This window comes from Arachis stenosperma, chromosome 2, assembly GCF_014773155.1.
Source record: "Arachis stenosperma cultivar V10309 chromosome 2, arast.V10309.gnm1.PFL2, whole genome shotgun sequence".
Taxonomy (NCBI): Eukaryota; Viridiplantae; Streptophyta; class Magnoliopsida; order Fabales; family Fabaceae; genus Arachis; species Arachis stenosperma.
In genome coordinates this window covers 8,701,434-8,724,545 of record NC_080378.1, presented here as the reverse complement: position 1 = coordinate 8,724,545, position 23,112 = coordinate 8,701,434, and the positions used below count along the sequence as shown (strand labels likewise).

At 42.2% G+C, this 23,112-nt stretch overlaps 2 protein-coding genes across 5 annotated transcripts; both read right to left on the bottom strand.

Moving 5' to 3' along the window:
- Positions 1–650: 650 nt before the first annotated feature.
- LOC130962479 (uncharacterized) lies at positions 651–3,250 on the bottom strand. The gene is made up of 3 exons (XM_057888687.1): positions 2,057–3,250; positions 1,581–1,954; positions 651–972 (listed from the first exon to the last, which is right to left on the bottom strand). Exons 1-3 carry the CDS (start codon positions 3,248–3,250, stop codon positions 651–653), a joined length of 1,890 nt encoding a protein of 629 aa, XP_057744670.1.
- A 15,860-nt stretch (positions 3,251–19,110) lies between these two features.
- Positions 19,111–21,889, bottom strand: LOC130962222 (UPF0481 protein At3g47200-like). 4 transcript variants are annotated; one of them, XM_057888369.1, is made up of 3 exons: positions 21,690–21,833; positions 21,387–21,532; positions 19,111–20,721 (listed from the first exon to the last, which is right to left on the bottom strand). In XM_057888369.1, exon 3 carries the CDS (start codon positions 20,698–20,700, stop codon positions 19,252–19,254), a length of 1,449 nt encoding a protein of 482 aa, XP_057744352.1. In that variant the 5' UTR covers positions 20,701–20,721; positions 21,387–21,532; positions 21,690–21,833; the 3' UTR covers positions 19,111–19,251. The 4 variants fall into 4 exon arrangements, with proteins under 4 accessions (XP_057744352.1, XP_057744353.1, XP_057744354.1 ...); XM_057888370.1 differs by having other exon boundaries at positions 21,387–21,481; XM_057888371.1 differs by lacking the exon at positions 21,387–21,532 and having other exon boundaries at positions 19,111–20,717.
- Between the last annotated feature and the right edge of the window lie 1,223 nt (positions 21,890–23,112).

The window sequence follows — 23,112 nt, the reverse complement described above, 5'->3', positions numbered from 1 at the left end:
CTGGCTACCGAGGAAGCCCTTAAAGCTCAAATTAAGGTTGTTGCCCCTGAGGTCGACACGTCGGCGATCGGTGTCCGCAAGGTTATCCATGACGGCAAGGTTGTCGATGCCCCCATGAAATGATCCTTCTGTTTACAGTTCCTGTTTAGCCGCTTTGTTTTGACTTGTAAACTATTTTAATTTTTGCCGTTTTTGGCTTGTGAACTATTTGATGTTAGCCGTTTTACTTTTGGCTTGTAAACAATGACCTTTTTTGGTCGCTTGCTCGTGTTGTCGCGATAAACCTTTCCTTATTTGTCTGAGTGCGTTATTGTTTGTAACCGTTTTGGTTTATAGTTGTCGTTTATTCGTCTGATCGTGTTATTGTTCCTATTAACCGTCTCTGGTTTGAAACCGTTTAGACCGGCGGCCCGTGGCCTTTCGTGTAGTTATTTGTTACAACGGTGGTAGATGGCCTCCCGGGGTGATCAGTCCCGGGTCGCATGTCGTTGTTAGTCATGACGGGATGTTTTATCTGAAAAGCGGAGATAAAATATGGTGGAGAATTTGCACAAGTATATCTTATTCGGTAACCACATAAAGGACTTGAAAATTACTATAAATGACAAATTGACTACTTAGCTAGATTAGTCGGCATGTCGTTCCGTCCTCTAGGAGTAGAATCTTCTAAGGTTGTCCGCGTTCCATGTCCTCGGGACCTCCTTGCCATCGAGCCTTTCTAACTTAAAGGCTCCTTTTCCCATCACCTTTTTGACTCTGTAGGGACCTTCCCAGTTTGCCGCTAGCTTGCCCTCTCCGGGGGTCGGTGGGCCGATATCATTCCGCCTTAGGACGAGGTCGTTAGGCCCAAATTCCCTCTTGAGCACTTTGGTGTTGTATCGCAGAGCTATTCTTTGTTTTAGCGCCGTTTCCGTCAAATGGGCCATTTCCCGGGCTTCATCTATCAGGTCCTTTCTACAGTTTCCTCCACTCCTTTCAAAAGCAATCGCGGACTCGGTTCACCGATCTCTACGGGTATTACCGCATCCACCTCGTACGTTAATCGGAAAGGAGTTTCCTTGGTGGAGGACTGCTCGGTTGTTCGGTAAGACCAGAGGACCGACGCTAGCTCGTCGGCCCAAGCACCCTTCTTATTGTCCAACCTCTTTTTCAACCCTGAAAGGATAACCTTGTTGGCGGACTCCACTTGTCCGTTCGTCTGAGGGTGTTCTACCGAGGAGAACCTTTGCCTTATACCCAGGCCGCTGAGAAATTCTGTGAACTTCTTGTCAGTAAACTGCGTGCCATTGTCCGAGATGACGACTTCTGGTATCCCGAATCGTGTTATCACCTGCCTCCACATGAATTTTCTGCAATTGGCCGAGGATATGCTAGCCAGTGGTTCGGCTTCTATCCATTTGGTATAGTAATCAATCGCTACTATGAGATACTTGACCTGCCCCGGGCCGACTGGGAAGGGCCCTAAGAGGTCGACTCCCCATTGAGCGAACGGCCGGGAGGTCACTAGCAAGCTTAACTCGGAGGCCGGTGCCTTGGCGAAGTTGGCGTTCTGTTGGCACTTTATGCATTTTTTGACAAACTCTTTGGAATCTGCCATCATCGACGGCCAGTAGTATCCAGCTCGGATTAACTTCCTTGCTAGGGCCTTGCCTCCGATGTGGTGCCCACAGCAGCCCTCATGGACTTCCTTGAGGACATAGTCCGTCTGGTCGGGGTGTAGGCACTTCAGTAGGGGTTGGCTAAGCCCTTTTCTGAACAGCTGTCCTTGGATGACGGCGTATTTTGCCGCTTCTCTTCTTAATTTTGCCGCATCCTTTTCATCACCAGGGACTTGGCCGTGTTCTAGGAAGTTGGTGATGGGGTCTAGCCATGAAGAACTTAGGGTTGCTATGTGTAGTGCAATTGCTGGTTCCCTTGTCATGCCTTGGATGAGAGACCGGTTCCCCTCCCCTGGCTTCGTGCTCGCCAATTTTGATAGGAGGTCTGCCCGTGTGTTCCTTTCTCTGGGTACATGCTGGACCGTGACCTCTTCGAACTTTTGGCTCAAGCTTTTAACCTTTTCCAAGTACTTCTGCAACAAGGGGTCCTTGGCTTGGTAGCTGCCGTTTACTTGGGAAGTGACGACTTGGGAATCGCTGCATACTTCCAGTCTTCTTGCGCCGACTTCCGCCGCTAGGGTCAAGCCTCCTATGAGGGCTTCGTATTCTGCTTGGTTGTTTGAGATGGGAAATTCGAATCTAACCGACTGTTCGTATACAACCCCAATCGGGCTTTCCAGGATGATCCCGGCACCTCCGAAGGTCTGGTTGGAGGCTCCGTCCACATGGAGCTTCCACCGTGTACCCATGTCTTCGCCTGGATCCCCCGTTACTTCAACCAAGAAATCCGCCATGGCCTGCGCCTTGATGGCTTGTCGGGGCTCGTACCGTATGTCATATTGAGAGAGTTCGATGGACCAAGTCATCATTCTTCCCGCTAGGTCGGGTTTTTGGAGAACTTGCCGGATCCCCTGGTCCGTTCTGACGACCACTTGGTGACTTTGGAAGTATTGTTTTAACCTTCTCGAGGAAGTTAGGAGTGCCAGGGCTAGCTTTTCCAACTTGCTATATCTTAATTCTGCTCCTTGTAGGGCCCTGCTTATGAAGTAGACTGGTTGTTGGGTTTTCCCGTCCTCCCGTACCAGTACTGCGGCCAGGGCTTCGCTTGTTATAGCGAGGTATAGGTATAGTGGTTCCCCGTCCCTTGGCTTCCCGAGAACGGGAGGTGCCGCCAGGATTTCCTTGAAGTGTTGGAAGGCTTCTTCGCACGCGGGTGTCCACTCAAAGGCCATCCCTTTCTTCATGAGGTTAAAAAATGGCAGGGCCTTTGTCGCCGAGGCTCCGAGAAACCGGGAAAGTGATGTCAATCGCCCTGCCAACCTCTGGACGTCCTTGATACAGCCCGGGCTCTTCATCTGAAGTATTGCCTGGCATTTCTCCGGGTTAGCTTCTACCCCTCTCTGAGTTATCATAAATCCCAGGAACTTACCGGCTTCCATGGCGAAGGCGCACTTGAGGGGGTTCAGCCTCATACCGTGTTGACGGAGGGACGCAAATACTCTTGCCAGGTCGTTTAGGAGGTCGTCAGGTCGTGTTGTTTTTGCCAGGATGTCGTCCACGTAGACTTCAACCGTTTTTCCTATGAGGTCGTGGAATATCCTGTTCATCAGCCTTTGATATGTTGCCCCCGCATTTTTCAAGCCAAATGGCATTACCTTATAGCAGAAAGTTCCTCCTGGCGTTATGAACGCCGTTTTGTCTTCGTCTGGTCGGTGCATCGGTATCTGATTGTAACCGGAGTAGGCGTCCATGAAACTCAGATACCGGTATCCTGCCGCGGCGTCGACGAGTGCGTCTATGTTGGGGAGGGGGAAGCAATCTTTGGGGCATGCTTTGTTAAGGTCAGAGTAGTCCACGCACATTCTCCACCTGCCATTGTGTTTTTTCACCAGTACCACGTTTGAGAGCCACGTCGAGTAGTCCACTTCCCGTATGAAGCCTGCTTCTAGGAGGCCGGCCGTCTTCTTGGCTACCTCCTCTGCTCTTTCCGCCGACATCTTTCTCCTCCGTTGAGCCACTGGGCGTGCTTCCGGCTTGACGGCTAGGTGATGTGAGATGATTTGTGGATCTATGCCCGGCATGTCGGCTGGTGTCCATGCGAACAAGTCCCTGTTGGCCCTTATCATTTCAATCAAAGGCTCCTTCAGCTCATGTGGGAGGTTCTTGTTAACGAACGTGAACTTTTCCCCTTCGTCACCGATGCTAAATTTCTCCAGGTCCCCTTCTGGTTCCGGCCTCGGCTTGTCCTCTACTCTGGCGTCAAGGTCGGCTAGGAATACGCCAGATGCTTCCTTGGACTTCTTTCTGAGGGAAAGGCTGGCGTTGTCACAAGCGACCGCCGTCTCGAGGTCTCCTCTTATGGTCCCTATGGATCCATCATCGGTGACAAACTTCATAACTAGCAGCTTGGTATTGATTATGGCTTCAAAATCATTAATTGTTTTTCTTCCCAAGATGATGTTGTAGGCTGTGGAGTCTCGGAGGATTACGAACTCGGCCATCGCTGACCTTCGGGCTTGCACCTGTCCCACCGAGATTGGTAGGGAAATGACTCCGTCGGGTTTGATGAAGTGGTCGCCTTAACCCGATAACCCCGTGTTGGTGAGTCGTCAGGTCGGCATCCTTTAGCCCCAGTGCGTCGAACACGTTGCGGAACATGATGTTTGAATCAGCTCCTGTGTCGACAAGGATCCGTTTGACGAGGCCGGTTCCCACTCTGGCCGTTATGACCATGGGAGGGTTTTCCGGGGCGTCGCTAAACCATTGGTCCTCTGGGCCAAAAGAAATGGTCGGAGGTTTTTTGGTACTCTGCATCGGTGGAGATGAGATTGCCAGAACCTTGGCGTCTTTCTTGTGTGCCGACCGGGACTTTGGTGCAGTGTTTTTTGCCGTTACCACGTTTATTACAGTGAGGCCGTGGTCTCTGTCTTCGGGCTCCTGTCGCCGCTTGGTCGAGCGTGTCTTGCCTTCCTCATCTTGATCACGATAACGCCTTCTCGGCTCCCTGATGAGATGGGAGAACGCTGCTAGCTTTCCTTCCCTTATCGCTTGTTCTAATGCATCCTTCAGGTCGAAACAGTCCTGTGTTTGATGGCCATATCCCTTATGGTAATCGCAATAAAGGTTCTTGTTTCCACCCGTGCGGTCCTTGAGTGGTCGGGGCTTCGGAAGAATTCCCTTTTCAGCTATTTGTTGATAGACTTCCACGATGGGGAGGGTGAGTGGAGTGTAGTTAGTAAACTTCCCGACTCGAGGGAACGGCCTAGGTGCTTTGTTTGATGCCTCCTCCCTAGCCTTTTCTTTTGCTCTCTCCCCGTCGCCACCGGACTGACGAGCCTGGCCGTAACCGGACTGCCGCTTATTGGCAGCCACGACTCGGCTGACTTCCTCGTCGTTTATGTACTCTTTGGCCACCGTTTGGATTTCATGCATCGTCCAAACCGGCTTCGTAGTAAGGTGTTTTCGGAAGTTCTCGTTGAGGAGGCCGTTCGTCAGGCAGAGACTGGCCACCGAGTCGGTTAAGCCGTCGATTTCCAAGCATTCGTCGTTGAACCGATCTAAGTACCTCCTGGTCGGCTCTCCCTGTCTCTGGGTTACCCCGAGAATGTTGATAGGATGCTTGGCCTTTGCTATTCGCGTTGTAAATTGAGCCAGGAAGGCGCGGCTGATATCTGAGAAATTGTAGATGGAACCTTGAGGGAGGCCGTTAAACCATCTGATCGCCGGTCCTGCTAGGGTCACCGGGAAGGCGCGGCATCTCACTTCGTCCCCCACTCCTTCCAGATTCATCCTGGCCTCAAAGGCCGTGAGGTGTTCTAGAGGGTCTTGTGTCCCGTCGTATCTCATGTCCGTTGGTTTGTCGAAGTGTTTCGGCAACCGGACCTCGAGGATAGATCGGTGGAACGGTGTGACGCCTATTATCACAGGTTGTCGTGTTCTCTCGGATCTCCCTTCTCCGCCTTCACGGCCTCTTGCCGTTCGGCGGGATTGTCTGCCGCGAGAGTAGATGACTGTGTCATTTCGTCTTCTCGGAATGGATGACTCCTCTCGCGTGCTTTCTGCTTCCATCCGGGATGCAGATATACGCCGTGAGCGGCTTCGGTGAGAGCTCTCCTCCTCGCTCCCGGGAGATGGGGTGTAGCTTGGATCGGTAGACCATCCGTCCCTCTCCCTGTCTGCCAGCTGTCGCTCTAGGTTCTGGACTCTGTGGCGTAGCTCCTGCATTATTATGGCACTATTACCGCCCGTTCCCCCGAATGGTCGGGTTCTCGTGTGTTGTTGGGGGGATCTCCGCCCTCCCCCTTGCGAGGCGACGGAGGCTGCCCCCTCCGCTCCGGCTGCTCGAGCTCGGTCGCCGGGGCCTGGCGCGACTTCCATTCAGGCAAAGGATCCCCACAGACGGCGCCAATGTTCGTTAGTCGGGTTCCGAACAGATCGGATGGACAGCAGATGCAAGGGTGGATAGGTGAGGATGTCTCAGCCTTGGTCGCGCTGATTGTGGGTTTGCCGAGCTGGCGAACACTTGTGCTGGTGAATGGACGAGGGGGGGTGCCACCTGCAAAGACACTCCGACGCTTAAGTCAGCAATGTGCAGGTGAGCAGAATGAAGGGTTGAAAAGATATGACGTACCTCGTGGGAAGAGCCAATCTTCCCCTTATATAGATGTCAGTAGTGGGCCCCTCATGGGACAGGCCCATATCCCCGAGGACGTTGTCCTGCAGCCGTGTGTGAGCCGTACAGGATGCGTGTCCGGGTCGGTTGGAGGGCGCGTGTCCGGGTCGGGCACTGTTTGGGTCGGGTCGACCCGTGCTGATTTTGGGCCGGGCCGTAACACTTTCTAACTCTTTTCACCGTTCCATCTCCTCTTTAAGGTACCTTTCGGTTTCCTTTTGTTTCTCCCGCTCTTGCTCCAATTGCTCTAGGCGGCTATGGACCAATCCTATTATTTCAGCTACGTGGGATGGTCCGTCCTTTTCTGATTCACGCCCATCTGAGGAATTTACCTTCGGATTCTTTACTCCGGAGGTACCCTCTCTGTGCTGGTCATTGTCTTCATTGCCATTTCCCATGTCTAGATTCTCTTGTTCAGAATCTGTTTCGACATGGCCTTCTTCATGGGATCTATTTGCCATCGTGGGATGATCTCGCGGGTCCCCGGCAACGGCGCCAATGTTACGGTAGGTAACCGGAGATTAATACGACGAATGGCGTTTAGCGGCCCAAGTGTGCGATGGAGGAGAACTCTGGGTAGGTCCGCAACTCGGGAGGCTCCGTCCGACTTGTGCTCGCGTGTGAATGGGGGGTGGTACCTGCAAAGACACTCCGATGCCTAAGTTAGCAAGGGTGTGAGCAGGTCTAGAGAGTATTGGACTTAGAGATACCTGAGGGGTGTCAGTGTACTTATAATGGTGAGCCAATAACCACCGTTGGTGTAGTGCCGTATCTTTAGGGTGGTAACCGTCCCTATTATCTTGGGGAGGTTAAGATATGACTTTATGAGGCGGTTAGAGAGATTTTAGGGGCGGTTACTCATTCGAATGAGTGTTTATCTGCCAGCTAATCTCACATCCGACCTCTTCAGACCAAGTCGTGGTTGGCACCGACTTCTTATGTGAAGGTCGGCACTTAGCAAGGCTCTAATCCTTTAGATTAGGCCTTTTAGTTGGACCCGGGCCTTCGCATTGGGCCAGGGTATGAACAGTGCCCCTACTTGAGCCCAAATTTTCTCAAAAGTTTGGGTTCAAGTATTCAACTCGGGTGCGTAGTCGACTTGTTTGAAGAAAACGTGGGTTTTAGAAACCGACGTGATTTTCGCGACCCTTTGTTTCTGACAGTTACGTCAGTTCAAGCGTCGTGTCCGTTGGGGAAGTGTTGAGGGCTTTGGTAACGGTGCAATCTCATTAATGACTGCTTCGTTTTTACCATTATGCCCCTGGGTGCATTTATAAATACTTTCCCTCTCTCTCTATTTTCCGTTTCTGCAATCTTTCAAACTTCTCCTTATCTTGTTTTGTGCTGCATTCTTGCGTTCGAAGACTTCTGTTCTTCTCCAACCTTCATTTTCGGATAAAGGTTAGTTTTGCTTTCTCCATGTCTTGTTTGCATGTTTTGTTTAGCGAGTAGATAGGTTGACCCATAGACCTCGGATTCGTATCTCTTCTCTTTAGGGGCCGTGTTTTTTTATTTTTCTTTTTCTTTTTCTTTTTGTAGGTTTCTGCCACTTTTCTTTGTATAAAAAATGGCTTCCGTAGATGTTCTTTCTTTGTGGGTTGATGACACTGTTCTTGGGGAGGAACCCCTGGTCGATGCTGAGTTTATCACTCATCTTCGTACTCATCACCGGCTCTGTACTTCGGAGGAGGACGAGCCCAAATATGAACTGATAACCCCGGGTCCTGAGGACCGGGTCTGTTTTGGGAGAGAAAATGAGGCGGCCCCTCATTTTTTCTTTATGTATGAGTGTATGCTCACCCGTTTGGGTGTTTTTCTTCCTTTCTCCGATTTCGAGATATCCGTTTTGCACCACTGTAAAGTTGCCCCTACTCAGCTTCACCCCAATTCTTGGGGTTTTTTAAAGATCTACCAGTTTATAAGCCATGCTCTGGACTTCCCGACCTCTTTGAGGGTTTTCTTCTTTCTTTTCCATATGACCAAGCCCTTTAGTGGGCTGAACAACAAACAGCAGTGGGTATCCTTCCGAGCCATACAAGGTCGGAGGATTTTCACCCTTTTTGACGAATCTTTTCATGACTTCAAAAACTTCTTTTTCAAACTTCAAGCTGTAGAGGGTCACCATCCCTTTTTCCTGGATGAGCATTCCTCCCCTCGCTTTCTCCTTTATTGGTTGCCGGCCTCCCCTTGTGAAAAATATGGTCCAGATGACCTGGACGAGGTGGAGGCGGCTATTGTGGGGTTTTTCCGAGAAGCGTGGGGGAGGTCCCCATACTTGGATACCCGAAAAATCCTTCAAGGAACGCCGACCTTTGTTCAAACTCAATTAGGTAGTGCATGCATTCTTGATTTCCGAGTTGTTTCTAATGACTTTGAACATTACCGACTTGTGACTGTTGGTCGTTTTTTCTTGTAGATATGGCAAAGAAGAATGCGCAAGAGGCCTACCAAAGGGTCCAGGAGGCTAAGGCGAAGTCCCGGGCTAGATCGGGAGGTGCCAGGGCGATCACCTCTCCTCCTCCTCTTCCTCCTCCTCCTACAAATACTGGGACTCCCTCTCAACCCATTGTTATTTCTTCCTCAAGTTTGCCTCGACCACCCCCTTCTGCCCAAATTCTCTCCGAGCCAGAGAAGAAGAAACGCAAGACTTCAGAGTCTGGCCCTTCTTCTTTTGATGGTGGGGTTAAGGCGGATGCTTTGGCATTCGTCCGAAAGAACATCTATCCTTTTATAAATATGGATGATGTTTCTGTTCGAAACCACCTCACCACCATGGCCGAGGAGAGTTTTAGGACAGCGGGTGTTTGTGGCAAACTTTTGGACATTTTTTAGAAGACTCCCCTCAGCTCTTTGGGGGCATCCTCGAAGGTTGAGGAGCTGGAGGGGAGGATTCTTCTTTACGAAAAACATGAGAAGGAGTTGAAGGAGGAGAGAGACAAATTGAGGAAGGAGAGGGATCACCTTAGGGAGGAGGTAGGTAAGCTGCGGGCTCAATGCACTTTGGAGGCAAATTTGAGGAAAACAGCACAAGACAGCTACCACAGTTTATTTCAAGATATTGTTGCTGTGAGGAAGGACTTGCTGAACTCCCGGAACGCATACGCCGAGTTGGAGGACTCTATCGCCGATGGTGCCGAGGAGTCTTGGAAAATTTTCTTGGAACAAGTCAGGGTTATTGCTCCCGACTTGGACCTTTCTCCTTTACATCCCGACAAGGTAGTTATTGATGGCGCCATCGTGGATCCTCCCATCCCCGAGGTCATTTCCGAGTCAGACCTGAAGACTCGGGGGCAGAGGATTATAGAGTCTCCTCCTCGTCCTAAGGATGCCTCGGGTTCTTCCTCCGTTCCTCCGGCCGGTCCTGGTGGCGCCCCTCCCGAGCCTAGTGGTGGTGATTCCTCGACTCCTTTGAAGAAATGACTCTTAATTTTTTTTATGGCTATATGGGGGCCCGGCTTGTGGGTCCCCCCTTTTTTAAACTTCTATTTATTTGTTGGTGGTTGTGAACAATTTTCTTCTGGCCTTTTAAGGCCGTAAACAAAATATTCTGTTCGGTGCCCTTTTTTGGATAAGGGTTTTAAACAAATAAATGCCCTTTTTTGGATAAGGGTTTAAGTTGCTTTGCGCGTGTACATGCTTTTCTGTTTTGAACGTGTTTGATCTTTTCGGAAAGAGCCCTTGTTAGCTTGTATTGTTTTCTCGAGCCTTTTTCGTGTAAAGGCTTATATGCAAACTTTAAACTTTTCAGGTTTTTATATCTCTTTTGTTATCCTTTATACTCAACTTTGCTTTAGTGAGTTTTTATGACTTAGGTTATTTTTGCGATGCGTTTTTCCTCTACTCGGTTTTATACTCCGATCTGTGGATCGAAGTGTTTCCGAGTTTTCCTACTCGGGATCTCGTTCCGACTTATGAGTCGAATTGTTTCCCGAGTTTATACGATCTACTCATATAACCTCTTTACACCGACTTGTACCTCGTCGTTTTATCCTGACGACCATCTAGGTCGATTCATGGGATTTTCACGTTTTGTCGAGCTTAAGTCGGCGCGTTTCGTAGAAAGACTTAGAAAAATAAAGGAGGATATTTGTAAGAGATATTATAAATGAAAAAGATCTTTATTGATTGGGGAGGTACCTTCTTTCGCTACTAAAGGCTTTGATAGTCTGTTCCCTTAGTCTCTACTATGATGCCTCGTTAAAAACCCTTCTCCAGAAAAAACCCTTTTGGGAAAAAATCATGAAGTCGGGAAAAGAGTACATCAGGGAGTAGAGTTCGCTTTTAACTATAGTACCTTTTTAAATTACAAGCGTGCCACGACCTTGGTAGCTCAGTGCCATTTAGGTCGGTTACTTTATAATAACCTTTCCCTAACACTTCCTTGATCTTGTATGGTCCCTTCCAATTTGCGGCGAGCTTTCCTTCTCCTGATTTGTTGACTCCAATGTCGTTTCTGATTAGGACCAAGTCGTCTAGGGCAAATGTTCTTCGAATGACTTTCTTGTTGTACCTGGCAGTCATCCTTTGTTTTAATGCCGCTTCTTTTATTTGGGCCTCTTCTCAGACTTCGGGGAGCAAGTCGAGCTCCTCTTTGTGCCCCTGTATGTTTCCGACCTCGTCATGGAGAATTACCCTTGGGCTTTGCTCATTGATTTCTATTGGAATCATGGCTTCCACGCCGTAAACTAATCGGAAGGGTGTTTCTCCCGTGGCGGATTGGGGGGTTGTCCTATAAGCCCACAGCACTTGAGGGAGCTCTTCAGTCCAAGCTCCCTTTGCTTCCTGTAATCTCTTCTTCAGTCCTGCCAGTATGACTTTGTTAGCTGCCTCGGCTTGCCCATTGGCTTGTGGGTGTTCAACCGAGGTGAATTGATGCTTGATTTTCAGACTGGCTACTAGACTTCTGAAGGTAGCGTCGGTAAATTGAGTTCCATTGTCTGTGGTGATGGAATAAGGTACTCCATACCTTGTGATGATGTTTTTGTAGAGGAACCTGCGACTTCTTTGAGCGGTGATAGTGGCTAGTGGTTCTGCTTCTATCCACTTTGTGAAGTAATCTATTCCCACGATCAAGTATTTGACTTGCCCTGGTGCTTGGGGAAAAGGACCTAACAAATCTATTCCCCATTTTGCAAAAGGCCAGGGGGAAGTTATACTGATGAGCTCTTCTGGTGGAGCCACGTGGAAATTTGCATGCATCTGGCATGGCTGGCATTTTTTCACAAAGTCTGTTGCATCTTTCTGCAAGGTCGGCCAATAGAATCCTGCTCGGATTATTTTTCTGGCCAGCGACCTTGCTCCGAGATGGTTTCCGCAGATCCCACTATGTACTTCCTCCAACACCTCGGTGGTTCTTGAGGTTGGTACGCACTTCAGCAATGGCGTTGATATCCCTCTTCTGTAAAGGACATTTCTCACCAAAGTATAATGTTGTGCTTCCCTTCGGATCTTTTTAGCCTCTTTCTCCTCTTTGGGGAGGATGTCGAATTTCAGGTATTCGACTAAGGGATTCATCCATCCGAGGTTTAGGCCGACTACTTCAAGTACCTCTTGTTGATCCTCTGTTTTTGATACCGAGGGCTCTTGGAGGGTTTCTTGGATCAGGCTTCTGTTGTTCCCTCCGGGTTTGGTACTTGCTAATTTGGACAGGGCGTCAGCTCTGCTATTTAGATCCCGAGTTACGTGCTTAACCTCGGTTTCCGCAAAGTGCCCAAGGTGTTCCAAGGTTTTTTTCCAAGTATTTCTTCATGCTGGGGTCCTTCGCCTGATATTCTCCACTTATTTGGGAAGTCACCACTTGTGAGTCGCTGTAGATCATCACCTTTGTAGCGCCAACTTCTTCTGCTAACTTTAATCCGGCAATCAAGGCTTCATATTCTGCCTGATTGTTTGAAGCCGGAAATTCAAATTTTAAGGAGACCTCTATCTGGGTTCCTTTTCCATCTGCCAATATTATACCTGCGCCGCTCCCTGTTTTGTTGGAGGATCCGTCTACATAGAGTTCCCATGTAGTCGGTTTTTCCTCTTGTTCTCCTGCATATTCTGCAATGAAGTCGGCGAGGCATTGGGCTTTGATTGCTGTCCGAGTTTCATATCTCAAGTCGAACTCGGAGAGCTCTATCGCCCATTGAACCATTCTCCCTGCAACATCCGTCTTTTGGAGGATTTGCTTCATGGGTTGGTTTGTACGGACTCTTATTGTATGAGCCTGGAAGTAAGGTCGTAGCCTTCGTGAGGCTATCACTAAGGAGTAGGCAAACTTCTCCAGTTTGTGGTACCTTAGCTCAGAGCCTTGTAGAACCTTACTGGTAAAGTAGACCGGGTGTTGACCGACCTTGTCTTCTCTGATCAGGGCTGATGAGACAGCCCTGTTTGCCACGGATAGGTATAGGACAAGGTCTTTTCCCGGTACTGGTCGGGTTAAGATAGGAGGTTGGCTTAAGAATTTTTTGAACTCTTGGAACGCCTCCTCACATTCCGGAGTCCATTCAAACTGGCATTCCTTCCTTAATAAGGAGAATAATGGAAGGGATTTTAGTGCCGATCCTGCCAAAAATCTGGAGAGGGCTGCAAGTCGGCCATTGAGTTGTTGAACCTCTCTTAGACAAGTCGGGCTTTTCATTTCTAAGATGGCTCTGCATTTGTCGGGATTGGCCTCAATCCCCCTTTGTGTTAGCATGAAGCCTAGAAATTTTCCTGCTTCTACTGCGAAGGCGCATTTTGCGGGATTTAGTCTCATCCCATGCACCCTTATAGTGTTGAAGACTTGCGAGAGATCGGTTAAGAGGTCGACTTCTTGCTTGGTTTTTACTAACATGTCGTCGACATATACTTCCATCAGGCTCCCTAGGTGGGGGGAAAACACTTTGTTCATCAGCCTTTGATACGTGGCTCCTGCATTCTTTAGTCCGAATGGCATGACCACGTAGCAATAGTTGGCTCTTGGTGTGATGAACGATGTTTTCTCCTGGTCGGGTTCATGCATCGGGATTTGGTTATATCCCGAGTAGGCATCCATGAACGATAGGTATTGGTACCCCGAGCTGGAGTCCACCAGGGTGTCAATACTTGGTAGGGGATAAGGGTCCTTAGGACATGCCTTATTCAAATTGGTATAGTCGACGCACATTCTCCATTTACCATTTTGTTTTTTGACTAGCACTACGTTGGCTAGCCACGTTGGGTATTTGACCTCTCTAATAAAGCCGGCTTCCAGGAGCGCCTGTACTTGCTCTTCTACTATGGAGGCCCTCTCTGGGCCGAGCTTGCGTCTTCTTTGCTGTACAGGTCGGGACCCTGGGTAAACCGAGAGCCTGTGAGACATGAGCTCGGGATCAATCCTGGGCATGTCGGAAGCCTTCCAGGCGAAGAGATCGGAGTTAGCTCTTAGGAGTTAGCCGACCACCGCATCGCGCTTTCTCTCTCTCGTATCCAACTTCTCAATCCTTTCTACTTCCTTTCCGGTGAGTCAATTCATCTTCTTTTACTTTTTCTTTTTCGATTTCCTTCTCTTTCCTCTAATTTAATTTAAAAATCAATTTTTTTAATTGTTTTGGTTGTTTCAATGTACATGTTGTTTCTATTATAGACTATAATGATGAGTGTGGTAGACGATGGATCTGTGTCGAAATTCATGATTTTTTTTCTGGTTGTTGGTTCTTTTTGGAATTTGTACTATTTGTTGATTTTGTGTTATGTTGTTGCTAATGAAAATTTAGGTATACAATTATTTTTGGAATATGATTCTATACCTTTGTTGTAAAGTTGTTGTCCTGTCAAAAATCATGAAAATTTTGTCGAATTAAAAATGTGAATATTATAGACTTGGTTTAAAGTTTTAGGTTTTAGAATGTGTTTTTAACTCCTTAATTGTCAATCTGTTATGATCTTTTTTTAAGTGACATAAATTGTGATTATCTTAAGGTATAAGCAATATTTTCAAGTATGTAATTTATTGTTTGTGTTGAAATGTAACTTTCTTTGGATTGAAAATTAATTCAAGCATGTGTGATCCTCTTATTTGTGGATGTTTTTTTTATGTTAAAAATTAAATTCTAGATTTCTTTATTATTTATCTTCCATGAGCAATTAAGATATGATTGGTTTTATGGTTAGAGTTGTACACTTCAGCTTATGCTTTCTATAAAAGAGTAGTTAGTCTCTTTATAATTAAATTTTGGGCATTGGAAGCAATAGTGAAAAACTAGAAGCTTTTATTGATATGAATTCATAGTTTAGACTTTAGTTGCATTAGTTCTCTTTATTTTTTATTTGCCTTTTATGATTTGACTTTATGTTCTCTGAAAAACTAGAAGCTTTTATTAATTTTTCGGGTATTTCTTTTAGAATAAATGGATATTATGTTGTATGAATATAAATTATATATGCCATTTGGAACTTGGTTGTTGTCTAAAGAATCTGACTCTCCATTTTGGTATGAAGATAAGTGGTTCATGTTGATGATTATGTTTCATAATTCTGGATATAGTTAGTGCTCGATTACATAAGTTACTAACCTTTAAATTTAATTTTCTTATCTGTATTAGCAGATCCTATATTGGGAGGGACAATTGAATCAAATAGATTAAGGCATCTTAATCCATATAAAGACCCTACGGTGCCCTCTGACCAAAATAATAATTAATTAATTTGTTTTAAAATGTTTCTTAAATTCTTTAGTCAGATTTTTTGTTTTTTGTATAGGTGACTATGAAGCTGTTAATATTTTTTTTGAAATTAGATGCCTAAAGTATGATAAATACAATGTATAGTGGTGTTGTTTACAAGTCTTTTATTCAGGCATGATATTTACTCGTGTATTATCAACCTCAGAATATGACATAATATAGTGGTGTTGCTTACAAGTCTTTTATTCAGACATGTTGTTTAGTTTCAAGAACTGTAAACTTTGGGTTGTAGTTAATTATGTTCAGATTATATGACAAATAATTATTTATTTTTTTTTTATTTTTGTAGTCTTGATCCAAAGTTGGTCCTCTTTACTAAAGGTGTGGACTTGTATTCAAAGATTAGATTAGGGTGCGTTAGAGCGAATCTAAATCTTATAGTAGTTATGAAATTAATGACACATTCAATCAAATTTTAAACAAAAGACACATTCATCATAGACACAACCAAAAAAGTTTGAAACACAAGACACAACTATTAAACTCATCTAAACATTAAAGACACATCCAAACATTAATCGGTTAAAATAAAATAAGTGTTTAACAAATACAAAAAGACATATCAATGTCTTAATAGAGGAGGCACATTTATACTTAAAAAAAATTCACAAGAGCTACAATAGAGACACGCACTAATAAGTCCAACAAGAAAAAAAAATTCGAGTCATAACCAAAGAAAGTTCACAAGTCTTGAAAAGTAATTTTGAAGTTCTAAACAGTGCATCCATTAAAAACATTTAAATAAGTTTTAAATAGAAGACATATCCATTAAAAACACTTCTAGCAAAAGATACATTCATTAAAGATACATTTAAACAATATTTAAATAGAAGATACATTCATTAAAGACACATCTAAAAATTAATCGGCTAAAACAAAATAAATGTTCAACAAAAGCATACCTGAATAAGCACTCCTTAACATATCAAAAAAATTAGATATGTACAGTGGGTATGATTCTGTAAGTTCTAAAGATAAAGTTCTACATATTTAATTAAGAATTTGTAACATTTTGAATCTTTGAATTAATTATTATAAAAAGATTTACAATATTATTCTGTAATTTTATTGGTTACTAAATTCAAAGTACATCAAACAAAGCAAACACCATTGAGGTTAATTAAAAACAAAAATATAAATTTGTCATAAAATTATTTTTTTAAAAAATTTAAATTAATACAAAAAATGCATAAATGATTATTTTCCTTTTTAACAACTTCTCCTTGTATGTTAATTAATAAAACAAAGCATCTTAAGAAACTATAATAGAATAATTTAACCAAAAATAATGGCTCTACCAAATTAGTTCCATTTCTCCTAAATGAATTCAAAGGGCACAAGAAAATGTTATGACATTGTACTTCTCATTCCAAAAAACATATAAGTTGGCTTTCAACAATTTTTTTAGCATCTCATCATTTGTAAAATCAGGTTAGACAAAAGTCCTATAAAAAAATTCTTTATACTGCACAATCTTTTATTTCTTCTTCATCTATGCATCTCTCAAAAAATTGGAACAAACCTTCTCTTAGGACTTTATGTCAAGCACCATATGATTACCCATTTACAAGTTCTTACTTTGCCCCTAAATCAATAACAAAAAAAATTCACCATGTTTATAAACAAAGACTAGCCATTCATGACTAATTTAACATCTCATCATAAGCATATAGAACGTATAAGCATATTCTGCAAGTGGATCAACTAGGTAGATATTAGCAATAAAGTTTTCTAAAACAAATAACTTGAACCTTACTCAAATTGACATATCCTAATAGTCTAAACTGAGCTGCTAGATACTTGTCATGATTCATGGTGGTCATTACTTCCCCTTGAATGGTGATGTCAATTATTGATTCTCTTGAATCAATGACCCCAATATACACTACACTGATAGCTTATGCACCAAATAATAAAGCCTCATTTTTTTGTTATTATCTGAATTCTAAATGCAAATGCTACTACACAATTCTAAGTTCTAACACTTAGATAATGACAGATTTTAGCTTGTAACTAGCTTTTGTGTTTACCAATTAAGAGTATGGACTATGAAAACAAAAAAATCTACATATGTGGTGATCAATTTGAATAATATCCAAAAATTTTCCAAAAAATTTACTCGAGGCAATGTAACCATATGATCCAGCAACCCTGGACATGTCACCGGCACCAACACCAGCACCTCTCTCACCAGCCTCACGCTGCAAGATCTCAGCAAGCCCAAAACATCATGAGGCCTAAACTCATGATCAAGCAATATGTTATTGCTCTTCACATTCCTATGAACTATAGCAGGCACACAATGGATCTAAAAGTTATCTTAATGGAAAAGTTAAAAAATTAGTTATAGTTATTTTTATTATTCGTTATACATCAATCCTTCGTAGACATCTACATCTAGGTTTGTGTGTCCTTAAGGTCCATATATCATTACACGCACAAATTAATTTGTTTATCATTCGCCTAAAGAAGGAAATTAGAAATTATATATATATAACTACTTTCTATTTGCAGATCCACTTCTTTTCAAGGTAGATTATTGAAGCATAATCTTGATTCAGAAGTTGTGGGTCTCATAATAAACCAATTTCATGCTAACAATTAAATTCAACTCATATATCAATTCTTCTAAAATTACATAAAATTAGCATTCACAAAATCAAAGGAATAATGTTGTATGAAAGTGAAACCCTGTGACATGCACCCAAGAAAAACCAGAAACAATCTCTGTTTATCACAATCATGAATTACCACTAACCTATAAACGCGACAATGGCGGCGGAGGAGGGACACCCTGCGGTACGGTCTCGGAGGCGAGGCTGGGAGCGTCGCTGGCAAGGGCTGTGCAGGGCAAACAGCAGCGGCGCTTGCTAGTGCTTCGACGATGCAGGGAGACTTCCACCGCGGATGGATGCGTCTTCAAAAGGGGGCCGACGGCGACATGCAGGGGGTGGTGGCGCTGGGGCGACTGCGAGGAGCAACTCGCGAGGGTCGCTGGCTAGCGTTCCGGCGGCGTTGACTACCATTGACGGCGGCGGCCGTCGACGACTCCACTGAAGAGGGGTTGCGCGACGATGAAGCTTGAAGGTGGGAGTTGGGTAGGGATGGCAAAACTCCCGGAGACGTGGAGATCCCTGCGGAGACTGTCCGAATGGGAATCCGACTGTGGGAATTTTTTCTTGTGGGATGGGAATGGGGGACAAAATTTTTCCGAGGCAAATGTGGGAATCCGAGTGGGGATCCCTGCTAATCCCCGAAGTTCATAAATTTATTGAATTGTCTTAATAGTTTATATATATATATATATATATATATATATATATATATATATCCAAAACTCTTAATCCTCATTTGTATAACTCTTCTTCAATTTAGAAATCTCTAAAGTTATCCATATTCCATCCAACCTCTCTGCAGCTACCCTCTTGCCACTCTCCCTTTTCACCGCATCGTCACACCTCACTGTGTCATTATCCTCACCGCATTGTGCTCTCTATTTGCGGCGTTCCTTTCCGTAACTTTGTCGTATCCATTTTTCTCTCTGTTGCCGCGTCTCCCACCTTGTCCACTTCTCTATCCTCTGACTTGCCGTTGTATTCCCCATTGCGTCATTTCATCTTGTTGTTTAGACTTTTTGTATAAAATTTTATTATTTTTATATAGAATGGATACTTATACCTCTATTCATATGGAAATTAATAATTAGTTAAAACTATTAGATAGATGGAGAATGGGGTCTTAACGGGGAATGAAACCCTATAAAAAATGAGGATGGGAAATAATATTCTGCCACAGCGGGACGGGGATGGGAAGTAAATTTGGAGGTGGAGATGGGGATCAAGAGGCATCCCCCCGCCTACCCCCATTGACATCCCTAAAGTTGGGAGATGTGGCTATACGGTAAAATAATTGGTAAATTAGATTTATAAGTAAAGGAGTGACATTAGGATTAACCTAGATTAACCGAAGAGGTGGCTTTTTAAATAAAATGGACTTTGGGTCCAGCCCAACAAAAATTGATAGGAATTGGCAGAATCCTATTGTTAACGTAACGGGATTTTTGAGTATTAATTCCATAAGAACTCTAGAAATTTTTACAAATATATAACGCAATTAATAATAACATAGGCATAATTATGTATGCTATAGTCTATTAATCTTTCTACTTATAAATCGTACCAATATTTATTAGATAGATACAACTAATTAAGGATAATTTGTTAAAGTAACTTGCATTGTGGCTTACACAAGATTTATTCATACATAGATAGATCATTAACGTGAAGAGTAGTAGTCAAGTAACTAACAAAGGGAATCCACGAAGAACACGATAGAAGTTGAAAATGGCGAATATAAAGACAGCAATGCCAACAAAGGTAGAGCTACATCTCCAAAGATCACGAAAGTAAACCCTCCTGAGTGTCCCCATTGTCCACTTCCAATTGCTGTTATAATGTTCATTCAATTCACCCATTAACTTATGGTAACATGTCTTATTCGTCACAACATGCATGCAAAGACTATTAACCAAAGTTGCTACTTCATTATCACTTCCAAGTTCATGCACAATAGCCTCCTTCTCAACCAGCAACTCTGCATCATCTTTGGTGTGAATCAGAGAATCAACCAAGGAAACATAGTTGCATATGTAAGGCTCCTCAGGGTAGTGGCACTGCTCGAACGCAATCAGGTTCCGAAGAACACATTCAGTTCTGTGGTCTATTCTCAACTCCGGGAACTGAATTCGAGCCTTGAAGAACTTAGACCATGGAAATGGACAGCAGCCAAAGCAGAGTAGGTAGCCGTAGAAGGGCCTCGTCTCGAACCTGATGTCGAGAAGGCGTCTGTGTCGAACCTTCTCGAAGCTTACCCCGGCCTGGTTCAACTTGCTTGCTGTTCTTATGAAACCGCAATCTTGATGAAGATCCTTCTTCTTATTATTATTAGTATTAGGGTTTTGGTTATTATCATCTTTCATATAACCCAGATCCTTCGGGTTGGGAACGTAAGCGCGCCGGATCAGATCAGTGAAATGCAGAATCTGGTGGTGGTCGAGGTCTTTGGATTTCTCTGTTAGTTCGGAACAAGGGTCCCACGATTGAAAGTACTTTTTGGCGAGATCAAGAAAGGTTGCGTGTTTCTTGAAATCGACAGCAGCCGTTTTATAGAGCCTCTCAAGAACATACATTGGGATTTGATTCTCGAGAAGTAACAGATCCTTCTGAATGCTTTTGCTGAGACACGGTCGAGTTGTTATGTAATCATCTTCTTTGTTTATGTGATTCTTGCACTTGCAGTGGTAGTCATCATCTTCTCTCAAGAACAGCTCCATGATGAAAACAGAGTCCAACTGCATCATCTCTACAAAGCTATCGCTTTCGATAGAGTCGAGTAGTTGTGATTTTTGGTAACAAGATCTTATGGTTGTCTCTTCTGATTCGAGGAAGGCTTTGTATTCCTCTAGAAGATAATCTTTCCGGAGGGAGACTAGGCGGCCGCGAAAGGAATCGAAGTAGCGGCTTTTGAGTTTTTGCATGTCCTTGAATTGTTTTCTGCCATGGTGAAGAGGACCAATGGAGATCAAGAGAGGAGTATAGGCTTCTCTTTTCACAGTGAAGAGACTCTTAGGAACCTTGTAGATGCATGGACGAGAAGCAGGACACTGTAAAGGATCAATCTTTTCTGATGTGATCTCAATAATTCTGTGCTCCAGTTCCATGCCATTCCCTACACAACATGCCATGTTCTTTTGCTCTGCTCCTACCTTAACATGCCAAATTTACCATCAAAAACATATTCTATTCATAATTAACAATTTAATTGCAATTAATTTTTTTAAAGGAGTTGAATTATCACTAATTGTATAATTATTTGATTCAATCTAAAACTAATTCAGTGATTCAACAATTTCACTGAATTTGTCAATTCCATTTTAATATTTTTATTGCATGTATACATTTTTGTTTTCTTTTAAATTAAAAAAAAATAGAAGATAAATTTGTCATCTAAAATAATGATAAAACAATTGACCTCTTCTAGTAATAGAAAAGATTTTTTTTCAGTGCTTGTTGAAATAAGAATAGTGGTTGGTGTTTGAAAATAAGCATATATGCATATAGTTAGAGATGAGAGGGAAGGAAATAGAAGTAAGAGAAGCCTTTTGCTAACAAATAGAAGTGCAAAGCACATAGCTGACTGAGAATTTAGAAGTTAATTTCATGTGAAGTAGATAGTTAAAAATTGTTAAATAATAATTTAATTAAATCTATTAAATTATTTAACAATTTTCACTTAATAACTTCATTTGAAATTAACTATACCTGAATTTTTATCTCTATATATTCACATGACAAAGAAAAAGTAAATAAGTGCACATATATTATATTGCTAACTATGACTCCAAGCTAAGCTAAAAAAATAATGAAGGACCTGATGGAAGCTAATGTGGTTTGGTCAATAAGCTAAGCAAATTCTCAGTCCCACGCTGCTCCTTCTATCTCAAGCTCTCTCTAGCTTAATTTTTGCTTTGAACAAGGACCACATATAAGAAGAGTATGCCTTATACAAGTAGTGTGCTATTATATATTTTAAATGAAACATAGAAAATAACATTTATTAAGAAATGAAATAAAAAAAGTGGCAGTATTTAGATCGACGAGAAGAAGCAGAATAATCAAATGCAAGAAAAACAAAAAAAAATCACATAAAGCAAAAATAAAGAAAGGATATTACCCTTTATTATATATAGGATGAGAGGTGAGTGTCCTCCAAGAGCAAGAGTTGCCTACATGATAATTTTGCTCCACGGAGAGAATAATAATTGAAGGAAAAGGAAGAATTTTGTATGTGCTTTTTAGTTGAGCGAGGTTGCCACTATATTTATATATACACTCATTTTGTTATATTTAACTAATCCCAATAATTAGCTTACAATAGCACCTTAATACTCTGATCTACTACTATACTAGATATTTATCTATATATGTATGGAGTGTGTTCATATATATTATATTTTATAATTATAAAGGGCTCATCAAATTCTAAATAATGTTGACCTTTTTCGTTAGCTATAATGTAGATAAACAGAAATGATGAATAAAATTTGGGAAAAGTCTAGGGCAGTAACTTTTGTGTTTTTTGATCAGTATTTAACCATCAAAATAAAAATAAATAATCTTTTACCATTAAATATAATCTCACACTATTAAAAATATTATTAGTAGCCAATAATGATTATAAAATACCAAAATTATTGCCTCCTAACATTCCTCTAAAATTTATGTCGAGAACCTACTAATATGACCCACAGGTGCAAAAATAAATAAAATGGGGACAATGAGGTCACAAGGAAACGCAATAGCCATGAGGTCATATATCACCAACAATGCGTTTAAATTTATTTATGTTAAATATATATATAAAAAATTAATCATCAAATCAGTTATTTATATAAAATATTATTAAAAATAAATTAAATAATACATTCAACGACAAAACAAAGAGGTCTAAAGTGACCATGATCCTCAGATCCTTCTAATTTTTAAAAAAATTACTATTATATATAATATGTATATCATTGATTAACTACAGGTTAATATATTAAACATAAGAAACTATAGGTAAAAAATTCAATATGTATAATATATATTGCAATATAGCAATAGCAAGTAGTTTTTTGAAAAATAAAATAAAATAGTATAAATGTATTATATATGCATATGTAATAAATATAAGCCAAAATAAAAATAATAAGTTAATTTATTTAAATATTAAGATGGTCTCTAAACAAAATAAAATTGTAATTTTTTAATAAAATTTCATTCTTTGATATTTTTCTATAAGCTCCAAATAAACAAATTTAAATTTTTTTTATCTTCCTTTGATAGCAGCATCAATTAATGAACTTTTTAGCCATGAAAATTATTTAAACAAAGTTTTAAAACAAGATAAAAGATTTTTTTTTGGTAGAATATTATATGATCATATATATTAAAAATAAAATTGCTTCAAAATTTTGATAACTAATGATTTTAATTCCATAAAATATTGGAAACAAATCTAAAAATACTAAGATCTTAAAATATATTTTTGAATATTAATTTTTATATAATGTAATTATATATAAATTATATTTTTGTTAATTTTAATTATATTA